The sequence below is a fragment of the Cynocephalus volans genome, chromosome 11, assembly GCF_027409185.1.
Source record: "Cynocephalus volans isolate mCynVol1 chromosome 11, mCynVol1.pri, whole genome shotgun sequence".
Taxonomy (NCBI): domain Eukaryota; kingdom Metazoa; phylum Chordata; class Mammalia; order Dermoptera; family Cynocephalidae; genus Cynocephalus; species Cynocephalus volans.
The window spans coordinates 9,443,095-9,456,766 of NC_084470.1; the positions used below are offsets into that span (position 1 = coordinate 9,443,095).

General features: G+C 45.4%; 1 protein-coding gene across 2 annotated transcripts in view; it reads right to left on the reverse strand.

Moving 5' to 3' along the window:
- Positions 1–13,672, reverse strand: part of POU6F2 (POU class 6 homeobox 2) — a 449,402-nt gene that overhangs the window by 24,468 nt on the left and 411,262 nt on the right. For both annotated transcript variants that reach the window (XM_063115068.1, XM_063115069.1), the window contains exon 7: positions 130–336. In XM_063115068.1, the coding sequence (XP_062971138.1) occupies positions 130–336 (207 nt within the window). The remainder of the gene's footprint in view (positions 1–129; positions 337–13,672) is intronic.

The following is a 13,672-nucleotide window of genomic DNA, read 5'->3' on the forward strand; positions in this document are numbered from 1 at the left end:
GATATGTTAGAGTTAGTGGGATTAAGTGTTCTGTAATATAAAAATTACTTTTCAGTGACTGAGACCAAAGAGGAGAAGGGAGGTGAGGAGGTACCCCATGGGCACGCTGCCCTGGCACGGAGCCTTTACCTGCTGGCCTGGCTTGATGGGGGAGAGTGTGATACCCTGGGTGTTGATCACGGGCAGGATCTGGTTCCCGATGACCGTGGCAATGATCTGGCCCTGGGCGTTTGTCAGGAGCTGCGGGGTGATTGGCTGCACTTGAAGGCCCTGAGTGCCGCTCGCTGCTTGGCTCGATGGCCCCGGATTAGGCATCAGTGGAATGGTCCCAATGATCTGCAAGAGACAGGCCCAGAGGTGAGAAGCTGTGCTCTGTTCAGAGTCTGCACCTGCACCTGAGGACCAGCTGTGCCCCGACTCCACCGGTCCAGAATCTGTGAGGAGGTCTGGAGATTGGGGGGTGGGTGGAGGAAGGGGGCAGTGGCGGAGACAACCATCTAAAAGTCAGGAACACAGGACTGAGTTCACTGAGGGGAGGAAAACATCTTATTTAAAAATACAATCCAGCATCAGTTAAGGCATAAACATGCAGTGTCTGCCAGGGCAGCGCAGGCACCTGCCTTCTCTCAGAGCCAGAGGGAGATGGGCTTCTCTTGGCACTCGAGGACCTCGTCTTCCCCATGGTAGGGGTGATGGGGGGTCCCCACACAACACGCTGCTCTCATCTTCTCCAGTGTCCCCTCCCTTCACAACATCCCAACCCCCTGTCCAGGTCAGGGGCGGCTCCCTGAAACCCACAGCAGGATGCGGGCTCCAGCACCTGGGACTCAGGACAGTGCCGAGCCCCGGCTCTGAGGCAGAGACAGGACTCCATGCCCAGCTGTGGCCTCTAGTAGCTGGGTCGTGTTTGTCAAAGGACCTAAGCCTTACAAAGAGTTGACAGCATTGGGATTACAAACAAATATTTGAAACTCTTAAAATAGACGTGAAATGATGAGGGAGGACTGAAATCAGGAAGAAAGTGCATTTTGCATGATGTGTTTTAAACTGGGTCCAAAGGCTGGGGGTTTCCTGCGGCAGGTGGCAGGAAAGGCTCCTGTCCGCGTCCGGTGGCCTCTGGCTGCGGTGATAGGCCATGTGGACAGTCTCCGTGCAGAGGAGAAAGGGACTGCGACTAGGAGCAGCAAATGCACAGGGTGTCTGCAGAATCTGGAGAGAGAGACCATATTCGCACGTTGTTAGGGACAGACTGAATCCGTAAAAACCAAAAATATGATCTCTGTTTCCAGACGCCCTGGGCTCTCGGGGGTGTCCCGGAGCTTGGCGAGGGGGTGCTTTTTTGCTCCGCACTCGGAGGGAGGCCACCGGCTCTGCTCTGCCAGTCGTCTTCAGGGGTTACCGCCCGATGCTGACGGCGGCGCCCTGGCCTGGAGGTCCCCAAGACACAGCGGTAGTGACATCTCGGGCAGTGTTTTCACATGTGCGCTTTAGTTCATTCCATATTGTCACCGCAACTCTGCGGCGGGTGTTGGTCGCGCCTCCATTCGGGACATAAGAGCGGGTAGAGAGGCAAGTGACTCAGCGGAGGGGTTTGCAGGTGACAGGACGGGAACCGGAGTCCAGCCCGCTGACCCAACTGATTGCTGTCCACGACGCCACCGGCCCTGCGTCCTGTTTGCAGCTTCCCGCGGGACCGCGAGCTGTGTGCGGGTGGGTTTACAAGTGACACTGTTCTCTACCCCACGGAACCCCCGACAGGGCTTTGAACGTAGCTTCTCAGTAAGTGTTTTTTTGCAAGTGGTTTGGAGACAGCCACGCCGGGGACCGCAGACGCCCCGAGCTGCGGGCCGCGAGCGCAGCCCCGGCAGAGCCACCGCGCTGGAGAGGCCCCCCATGCCGCTGCTGTCCCCGCAGGGGCCCCGGCGGGTGGCACTAGCGGAAGAGCTGTGCGAACACCCGGGAGCAGTGGCGGTTGTCGGCGGATGCTGATAAAGGTCAAGGGATCAGGGGGCAGTGGTCAGCCGTCCCCAGGGAGTTTGCAGGCCGCGTGTGCCTGCAGCGTGCGGAGCCGCGGAGTCCCCCAGCACGGAGCCCAGGCACGAGGACGCCACTGATGGGCGCTTGTGCCTAAAGAGCTCGAGACTCAAAGGGCGGCTCCTGTGACCCCACAGGCTTTGTAAGAGAGGTCAGGCTGCTGTCCTAGGCCTGCGTGGGATAATCCCCCTTTCTGCACGTGCACAGCGAAGTCTCCGCAACCCACCCACCCACTCTGGCCTCCCTCCGTGTCTCAGGCCTGAGCTGAAAGCCTCTGAAGCTGCGTGCGTTTATGTGGCAGCGCTGTGGGTTCTATTTTAGGCAGGGTGTCAGCATGTTTAGGAGCCGTGGGAGGAGGTAGCTGGAGAGAATGCTTCAGAGTGAGGCACGCACATGACAGCCACGGAGCAGGCTGTGATGACAGAGGGTTCTGCCCTGAGAAGATTGACACGAGTCTGTGCTGCCTGGCGCTAATGAGATGCGCTGCCTGCTTGCTGGGGGGACAGAAGAAGAAAGGCAGACACACGCGTCCCCAGCCTCTTCCCTCAGCACAGCTGCAGGTCCGCGCCGTGCCACAGCATTACTAAAACATGTGCCACCCGTGGCCCTCCCACCCGCTCCCTCTCCTTGCCTAGGCCTGACATCACTTTTCAAGGACAGGACTACAGTGGTGTCAGAGCTACAGGAATCTGTGATGGCCCATGGAAGGAATGGTTAGTAAAGAGAGTTTGCCTAAGAGGTGAGGGTCAGGGTCAGGAACGGTTCTCAAGTCAGGCAGGCTTCTGTGAAGTCACGCATTTCTCATTTTTGTTCCCTTCGGGGAGTTAGGCCAGCATCTCAGCGTGTCAGGTCATGGCAGCACATCGTGTTATCACACTCCCCAGTGAGTTCCGTATGCTGGTTTTATGCTCCCGTTCACTGAGGGGTAGAGAGGACCACACACTGCGTTGTCTGAAAATTCTGTGGTGTTCCTGTTTTGCATAGGCGGCTCTGATTCCTCGCGGCACTTCTGCAGATCTAATCAGAAAGCCTCCATGGACAGGGACTTCACAGAGACCACAACAAGGAAACAAGAGAAGCCAAAGTGGTGAAGGTCAGAGACTCTCTGTACTCGGGAAAGGTTGTTAATTTTACCTATGGAAATCATATTTTAAATGGAAAGGGAAGTATTTGCGTGTACACATATTTCAACTAAATCAGGAGATTAAAACTCAGATTTGAAAGTGCCAGAGGAGATCTCTGATTTGAGGGCAAAGATAGAAAAAGGACACTTTTGAGACACTTGTAGTCCTACAACTAGCCTTGGAGTTTGACTTTCCGGCTCCAGCAGCTAAGGACTTACTGCTAGCAGAAGTCCTGGTCGAAGGACACATTGCGATGTTGCTGAGCAAGCCAGGCCACTAGGCTGGCTCCTGCTCAAGTTGCTCAGTATTCAAGACAAATTCACATTCTCCTAAAATGCTGAGGATTCTGGCAGAGCAGACTGTAGACCCTCTCTATGAACGCTGTGTCATGTGCCATGAGGATGCAAGAAGATGCAGCTGGGGTGGGGGAGGGTGACAAGACAGCCACAGATTCCAACAGTCCACAGGAGGAGATGGTAACTCCAAACGAGAGGTGAGGACTAGCTGGTACAAATCTCCATATCCATGAGGTGGGTGCCCAGAAGAACACTGGAACGAATGCATTACTTCAGAGGAAGACAGGTGAGGACAGCTGGAGGAGACTTCACAGAAGAGAAGGGGCCAAGCAGGGTCCTGGAGGTTGGGTGGGACTGGGCAAGGCAGAGAAGCCAAGCAGGAGACTAGCCTGAAGGTGAGCAACGTGGGGGACGGTAAGTGGACTAGTTTGGATGCAAGAGGAGGTTGAGAAGGGTCAGCCTGGAAGAGTCCAATTCCATCTAGCTAGGGGGACAGCTATTTGCAGCTGTCCAGGTGTGAAGCAAACTGTCCCAATGCATCTTTGGTGCAGGGGCTGCTTGATTCATTGACCTCCGTGTCAATTCAGAAAGCACAGCCTATTCTATGCCTAGGTTGCAACATTAGACATTTTTGAGTGAAGTCATTGCCCCGTCAATCCCACGGCAGATAGCTCAGGCATCACTTGCAGTGATCCTCTATGTCTTTGCCCTGCCTCTATCAGCAATGACTCCTCTCTGAGGAACACTTTAACCAGGGGAGGCCCATGCTGGTTTTGTAATCATATGTTGTGACCTAAGAGAGTTCTGGCTTCTCTGACAGGGGACTTACTGATGTCACTGTGCATGTCCACCTGTCTCTTTCCTTAGATGAGTTACAAGCACAAACCACAACTGAGGAATAAAGTTCATGTTGCAAGAGCAACAAAAAAAATTATTCAAATGACTATCAGAGTTCATTAGCACCCCTATTTAAAAGATTCCTGCTTCAGTAAGAATTTGGGTGGCTTACACCCAAACATGACTATCATTAATTCAACAGCAATTATAATTTAAGCCATGATGAAGATGATCTTGTGAACGTAGCAAATCTCAGCAATCTCAGGCCTTGTAGCTCCTGTGGGTCATCAGGTTGTCATTATAATGCCCCTATACACATCAGGCTAGTTGATAAGAATAAATTACGACTGATGGAGGGTAGAGAACTCTGCACATACTCACGGCTGACATGGAGGTGTCGTGGCAGCTGAGGGTGGCCAGACAAGTCATCTTATGGGCCACATGTTGTTACAGTCAGTGATATGCCACTAAACTCTGCAATGGAGTATGTGATCACACATGTCAAGTTGACAAGCAATTCTGTTGCCTATATCTTTAAGAAAAGAAAACTCATCAATGCCGTAAATCAGTGACTTCCTCAGGTCTTTCAATCTATCAGCAGACAATTCTTTTTCAAACATTTGTGTAATCTCAGCACTTTTTGGTCAAGAGACTTTTGTTTACACTAGCCTCACTCTGTCTGTCTTGAACAAACAGCTCATAGTGTCTGAGAGCCCAGGAGCTGGTGGTGAGCTGTCACCAAATGGAAAGAACAGTCACCTTCCTCTTTCTTCTTGGTCTGGCCGCAGCTGTTGTCTCTCCTCCTCCAGGTGATGATCTTATGTTCTTTATATAATATATTCATTTGAGGCTCATTGTGCTCCCAGGTTTAAAGTTAAATTTGCTTAGAATTATTTTAGCTGCTCTGATTAGGAGGTAGATGCTACAGAGGGTAGGATAATACCATTACTTCCCAAACAAAGTTTGTTTTTCCAAGATGCAATGTAGCACCTTCTTGTATTTGGCTATGTCCAAGGTTAGGAACAAGAGAAGTGTGACTATGGAGAAGGGCTGCAGAGAATCTGAATCAGAGAATGGTAAAGGCATGGAGATAAAGCAGAGGAAGGCATCTAATCAGAGGAAGATGCTAAACCATGGGCAGATAGGTTTAGTCTTACAGGCAATGCTACTCGGTCGGCTGTGGCTTCCTAGAGCTCCAGAGGTGGCTTCCTAGAGCTCCAGGAAGAAACAGTGCCATGATCAACAACGTCTGGCATGGGTATGTGGATAGGGAATGGCAGTGTGCTTGAAGGTAGCATCACTAAAGCTCAGGACAAAGACAAATTATCTTAGACCAACTTGCAAGAAATGGATGACACACATTTATTTAATGAGCAACTGTGAGAAAGAACTATTTAAGGTGTACATTTTAATGCTTTTATGATGGGTACTTATAAGCACTCCACCCCTGGGAATACCCACCTACTCAATGTTTTTCACTCTCAGTTAGAATCCGAATCCCTGCTGGGTGCTCTACTGTTTGGTTTTAACTTTAGAAACATACTTACAGTGTAAAGAATTGGAGGTGTCAGGGTCTTTAAAATGAGACATTGTGAGAAGAATAATTTGCATGAAAACTGAGGTTATTAAAACAGTAATAAGGACAATAAAACCAATTTTCTTCCTTCAAGGCTTCTTACAAAGCCATTAAAGGTAATTCTCCTTAACAGAATTTAAGATGTATCTAGAGGAAAATGTTCCCCACTGGCTGGGTTTAAGCCCAGGCTTTGCCACTAACTAGTGGGAGATTGTTGGTGCATTACTTCACCTCTTAGAATCTCAGTCTGTTCATGTGTAAAATGGGAATAAAAAAGTCCACTTCATAAGGCTGTTGTAGGTACAAATAAGATAATGCATGCAAAGTGCTCACCATTGTACTTTACCAACCCAGTAGTTGTTTGATAAATGTTTGTTCATAATTCTGCTTACATGCTTGTGTGGTAACTCCTGGGCATTTGTACTAAGTTGCAAAAGCTCCTTTGAATTTTTCTGAATGTTATAATTTCACCATGAAAATAGTTTACCACGAAGAATAGAAAACAGTAGCTCACCAGGAAAAATAAACCTTTCTCTTATAACAGAATGCTAAGTTGGAGGTTTCCACATCGGCACCAAGATTCAATAGGTGGTACATTCCAAAGGAGAGACCAGACCAATGCTGAATGCAGAGGAGGTTTCTGAAAACCACTCAGACAATTCTGGAACTCAGACCCCCCGAGGAGGGTAGACATAGAGAATTATTGAAATTCTGTGTCTGCCTCATTCCCGGGGTGGTGAAAGGGGAGCACTTTTCTCACCTCAAGGTTAATGGAAGTGGTTAAATAAATATCATCCCCTCACATTTGGGGGGCATCTAGATGAGGAATGTAAAGGTGACAGGCTGTCGAGCTGAGGGGAGAGAGAAAGAGCAGTGCCCGGCCCTGGAACCGGCTTCACCCCCGCGAGCGCGCGGGCGAGGACGTGCGAGCGCTTCTCTGGACTCATTATCATGGGTCTGAGCCATTTCACATCCAGTCCTAGAGGACCCCCTGGGGAAGGGGCGCTGGGACAGCACCAGAGTGAGCTTGAGGAGTAGGTCTGGGGAAAACCGAGCAATGGGAGGGAAACGGGCAGCTGGAAGAAAACACATTGCCCACAGCAGTGTGCCATCAGAAGCTCCCAGCCAGGCCTCGGAAGGACTCATGAAAGTGCCCCCAAGAGTTGGCTTGAGCCATCTACTGGCCCAGGCAGCAGGAAGCCATCTGCTCTCAGGCCAGCAGACGTATGGGGTCATTCTTATCTCCTATGTCTCCTCTCCTCCACTCAACATTACTGGTCAGAAACATGGTTAGCAAACCGGGGAGGAAGGGGAACCATCCCAGCACAGAAGGAATGAAGGGCAGGGCTGCCCGATTGAAAGCGACCATGGAAGACTGCATTATTACCTTAGTGTGCCCAGGGAAGTCATAGAGCAAGAAGCCAGGCTTTTGTCCAGGGCAGGGGAAGAAACATTGCCACTGAGAAGGTTGAAAGGGACTGGCCTGCTCTCAAGTGTGACAGTCAATCACACTACAGAAGGAGATTTTATGGGTCACAATGGCTGGACTTTGTCAACTAAGAATGCTTGAAAAACAGAGGAAAAAGGAAGGCAAGAAGGGGACATGGAAGAAGAGAGAAGAGAGGAACTTAACAAGGTACCAGAGATAAAGAATTTAAAATTGTGAGCAGAATATACACTTTCCCAAAAACTATGAATTCAGTTTTATTCCAGGGAGGTTGTGGCTTCTGTTTGTAATACTGATTGTTGAAGTGTCACCTAGCTTTAAAATAGATGCTATTCAAATGCCTTAGTTGTTGAAGTTCCTCTGAAGCTTTGAAAACCTTAAAATTATAACGGGAAGCCAGAGCCTGCCAAAGGAAAGGAGACAACAGTGACAATACCTAAGAGAAGGTTAGAGGAGTCAGGAGAAATTTGACACGGTCATTTGCCAGTTATGTTAGCAAGGTTATTCTCATTAGTAATCAGCAATATTTGTAAGGTATAATAAAGATGTGCTTTTATGCGTCTCCATTTCTCCTCTTATCAGTAAGTAAACATAAGACTATCCCTAATTCCCAAACACACTCTTGAACACAGTCATTTGTTTGTGTGTTTAGTTGTTGGGAAAGAAAAAATCTAATGTGTCTGCCTATGTTTCCAATTACAATTGATGAGGCTGGGTGAAGGGATCCTACTGGATATTAATGGCATAAGATGAATAATATCAATCTCAAAGGTGCTTTGCAGAAATGATTTGCTAATAGAGCGTAGACTGAGCCCTAGTTATGCAGCCCATTAGCAGCAAACATCGCAGAAGAAACTCCACATCTCAGGAAACTGACAGGCCTCCCAGGTAAGAGTCAACTTGGCTGATACAATGATCATTCTTATTGGACCTGAATCTTTCTCTGGTCCTTTGGCAAAGTGAAGTTAGCAGCTTCGGCCCCATTCTGAGCAGTTGACAGTTCCTACTACAGAAATACTACAACTGAATCTGGCACACTCTACACTCTGGAGGCAGGTGTTTGGTTTATTTTCCTTTAAATTTTTAATTTTAAGATGCATCATAATATCTGACTTACATATTTTACTGTAATTATGAGATTTGCTATTTTCTCTTTTATTTGGGTTCCCCCTCGAGTATTAGAAAACATTGATAGAAAAAAGATTTGATCCAGCAGATAATCAAAAGTTACACTAAATGCACACAAGATGATACTACTTGAGATGAGACTAGGTAGGCAGTCATTGTAACTGCCTTCATGGTCTTCCTGGAGTGACTGTTGGGCAGCGGTTGGTGTCCAGGAAATATACCCTTTTCTTGAACATAGTACAGGTGCCCATTGTCAACACAAGTTTTAAAATTAATTATATCTGAATTATATATCTACTAGTCTGAAAGGCATATTGGCAAGTTCTGGATTATTAAGGGTTACTGTTCTGCTTACTTTTTACTCAGCTAGAAGGTGGGACCATGAAGGCAGGAGAGGGAAGAGTCAACTTGGCAAAACATTTCCAGCTGTTGTCGAGGCTCAGCTGGGCATTGCTATAGACTGAATGTTTGTGTCCCTCCAAACTTCATATGTTGCAACCTAATCCCCAATGTGACGGTATTTGGAGGTGAGGCCTTTGGGAAACAATTAGGTCATGATGGTGGACCCCTCATGAATGGGATTCGTGCCCTCGTAAAAGGGGCCCCAGAGAGCTCCCTTGCCCCTTCCACGATGTGAGGACACAGTGAGAAGGCACTATCTGTGAATCAGAGAGCCAGCCTTTACCAGACACTAAATCTGCTGGCACCTTAATCTTGGACTTCCCAGGATCCAGAACTGTGAGAAATACATTTCTGCTGTTTATAAGCCACCTTGTCTTTGGTATTGTTACAGCAGCCTGGAAGGACTAAGACAGGCATGGAATCAATGTTGACTGGCTTTATGTGTGACTAGAGAGAAATACTTCGTGATGTGAAGTGGTTCTCCCAGCAAAGGCCACATAAGCAGGACTGGCAGCACTGTCTGTAATTCTCTTTGGGTGAGGGACATGGAATTTGGAGGAATCCTTTTGGGAATGGATGGAGTTTCATAAATTGAAACTCGCCATTTTGTTCCATGCCTGTCTTCCCTTCAGAAATGTATTGCTTATGGTTAGCATGTACACAAAAGCTTCGCATGCACGTAAAAGTATTCTGTATGGTTGTATAACACAGACATCAGTAGCGTTTTTCTTGGTGGAGCCCCTCCGCTTCGTTCTGTAATGGCTTCAAAACTAAGAGGTTGTTTTATTTGTGCACTTACCACGCACAAACCGGCCACTCAAACGTTTATTTGCTCACTCACCCATGCACTCAGCAAATCCTTTCTGAGGGCCTGCTGTGTGCCCGGCACTGGTCCCTACCACCTCACACGCGTCGCCTCTGCAGAAGACCAGATGACCCAGCCATTTGAAGACATGCAAACACTTCCTTTTGGATTAACAGGAGTGTTCTATAAATCTTGTTCTCATGTGGCACCAGCAACCCTCCAACGAAGAAGACAGCCTAGGCTCCCCTGTAGGCGGGGCAGTCAAGACGGAAGCTTCATATCTCATGAATATTCATAACCAATAAAAAAATTTTAAAAAATTAAAAATAAAATCATTCTTCTAGAAAAAAATTTTAAAAACCCATTACGTTGTACACTTTAAATATATACAATAAAAAAAGACAAAAAAAAAAAAAAGCAAGTTTAACTTTATGGAAGCAAGCACCACCATGTGAAAAAAAAAAAAAAAAAGAGATGGAAGCAATTTACATAAACCTAAATCTCCTCTGTTGACAAGAGTCCTACAGGCTTTTTTCTCCTCCTGAAAACGGCTGCAACTGCCAATGGCTTTAGGTGATGTGACGTCTCTGCTTTTGAGGACTGATAGTTTACATGCTCAGATGTGTCGCTGGATAACTGAATTCACCCTTCATTGAAACAGGTTCTCATTGTCTCTTGAAAAGTAGTCTTTTTTTTTTTTTTAATCTTTGAGGAAGGCTGACATTATTGAAAATTGATTTCTGCATCCCACTTATCCAGTGCTCTTATGTGCCAAGCGCTGGTCTAGACCACGGGAGTCTGAGAAATATCTGACTAGTCTAAATTTCTCTTTCAAACCACACTGATCGTGAAAAAGAAAATGGCTAAACTGCCTGCAGAGGTCAGATAACAACCAGGACTGGGTTACATTATGGGGGTAGGTGTGAAGTTGAGGCCTCGGGACCTCTGGTCTCCAAGGACATAAATGGAAACTTCTGGTTTCTCGCTGAACAGCAGAAACGATGGCACATTGTGGAGCACGCCCTTAACCTTGCACAGCACGATGTTCTTTCCTGGTGGCCACATCGCAGTCTTAACCTCTGTGCAACTTGACACCCCAAGGATGGATTTTTTTTACTTGTTCAATTATGGTAAACAATTACTTGGTAAACAATGGCTCAGTTCCACCATGCTCTCACAAAGCTACGCCTCATCTATGAATATCTTTTAATTTTCCTATCAATAGGATCCTAATTGGAATAAAAACAAATGGACATTTCAATCCATAGTTGCTTATAATAAGGGCAAATGTGATGTCTCATAAAAGCAAATTCCTTCAAGCCACTGTGGCCTTGGTTTCAATTCGTTGCTTCTCAGTCTTATTTATTTGGATATTACTCATTCAGTGAGAGGAAATAAAAATATTTGCAAATATAATCTAGTGCTTCCATTTCCAAGTCTCTTCAGTGGGTTTACATTTTCATTATATTTGTCCACCAGAAAGTTTAAGAACATTCCATGGACCAGAAAACAAAGACGAATCCTTAAGAATGAATGGAAACATTTCTTTTCACTGTCCTTCCTCCTTTTCCCCAATGACTACAAATTAAACTATGAGTTCTTTGCATTTTCTCTGCAGCTGCCAACACTGTGAAATTGCTAACATTTTTTTTTTTTTTCCCTTCCAGAGAGAATCACGACTGTGGTGAAGGCATCATTTTCCAGAAAGACCAACTTTACATGGCTTGGCCTAAGACTTTAAGTTTTAATACCAGCAAAAAGATACCTGGAATTTGGGGAAGAATTTCTACTTCTGCCTGTTGATGTCAGGTTCAGTGACTAAATCAGATCAAAGTTATTCAATGCTTGGTGAACGCCTTTTAGTTTGATTCAGCCTCGGTCCTCAGAAGCTGTAGGAAACATTCTTAAATGGAGCCCTGGACTTTGAACAGGTTATTCCTTCCCAAATGAGAGGAAAAAAGAACAACAGCAATGATAGCAAAAAAACTAAATCAGGGACCGGTGATTTCCAATATTCCAAATTCTTTGGAGCAATGGGAGTTGGTGAAGAAAAATCTTGGCGATTGCTCAAGAAAGTGCTATACATATCTAGCATCTCCAGCGTTGCGTTTATACGCAGTGAGTGCATTCAGGCTGTGAAGCTGAATTTAAATTATGATAAACAACAAAACAAGCCTTCAAGACAAAAAAAAGGTGGTGGGGAAGGAGGCCACCTCACATGCCTTTAAAGAGGCACCTGTGTATCCCCACCCAGTTTCATGCGTCCAGGATGATTCATATGCTTCTTGTGACGAGAATATCCATTGTGGTTGCAAAATTAAATGCATTTTGATACTTGTATGCAAAATTTATCTATTTGTTCAATCAGAAAACAGTTGTCCTCACCACTCTAACAGATATTACTTTTTCAATTTCCTGTTAGTAATTTTTTTTAATGTTCTTTAGGGTGAGACTACAGAATTTCTCATTTCTCACAACAAAGATGATAACTCATTATGATTATGCTGATGAGTTTTCCTCATAAAATTGCCTCCCCGTTTTCATAAGTGACCCATCCACAACCTTATCCCTAATGATCAGGCAGTTTTTTGATAGGTGCAAACAAAGAGGGCCTGATTCACTCTTGCAATTGTGGTTTCTCATAGTTTTCTGGTTTTGACTCCAAGTGCCCCTCAAAAAAAAAAAAAATTAGCTACTCTGGTACTTCAGATTTGGTCCTAGGGAAATGTTATTTATCATTGCTAGCAAATCATTAATGTAATGATTTTCTGACCATCCTGTTCTAAGCTCAGTAATTTATAATTTATACCAATAGCAAGAATTTTAGAATTTTTAATTTCGAAAATTATTTTTGAAGTACAGCCTTATCAGGAACACGTTTCACAGTCTTGCTAGATGAAATCATTCACAAGCTAGGCATATATATATTATTAAATTATGGAGAAGCCAGTACAGTGATAGTTACATTGAAGAACAATTGAGATATTTAGTTATAAAACCGTTAACTTAATTCATTACTCAGAGTTAAAAAATAATCTACTTAACTTCTCTAAAAAACCTGGAGCATTTCTAACAAAGTTTGTAGTATCAGATTTGTTTTCTAAGAAGGAAAAGTCCTTAGTCCCTTCTGATTCGTCTAGGTTCTGGATTGCAGGAACTGGTCTACATACGCAGAACTATAGATACTGTCCCTATTTCTACTGTCTTATCTCCATGTGGGCTGAGAAGGGCAGAAACTCTACTTTTTAAATATTTTAAAGTATATTTGATTTTGTGATCTCAAAAGTCAAAATGAGTCCTCAAAGTCCTGAGTAGCACACTAAATCGCTGCCTTTCATGTTCATCAAAGTCATGTGTATATCATCTTCTAAACATAAATGATTTACGTATCTTTCCCCGAAGAATGTCACCCTTTATATTAAAAAAATCCAAGTAGTTCTTTTACAACCCAATGATACTGAGAGATCCTCACATTAAAAAAGTCTTCCATTTTTAACTCAAATTCTCCAATTCCATGTGAATTTAAAACAGATTTTTGTTTTTCTAGCTGTATATATATCGCTTACCTCTTCCCTTTGGTTATCTGCGCTGGCTTGCTAACATCCCTTACAGATTTAGTGAAGGCAGATGGAAACGTTTTTATTCTAGAGCATCAGAGGAAACTACAGTAGTTAAATGAACATACCAGGTAATATCCCTGTGGCCCTGCCTCTTGATTAAATAAAGTAAAAGATTTTGTTATGGAGAAAAGTGGATGTTATCGTGATCAGCAGCTGTAAAGTCATGTTACGGAGGCAAGCTAGACATCACCTAGTCTTCTGCTGATAATCTGGAGATTTTGCCTGGGGTTGCAAAATTGTCCGGCTTCCGCAGTTACTCATGGTGTGGGCAGCTGCCTCAGAATCATTAAAGTGGCCCTCAGTGCATGTGGCAGGGACCACGGTCTTCAGCCAGACATGGCCAAGAGAGTAAGTGGGGAGGGACAGGATCTGCTGGGTACTTACTGTGCCTGGCGTTTAGCAT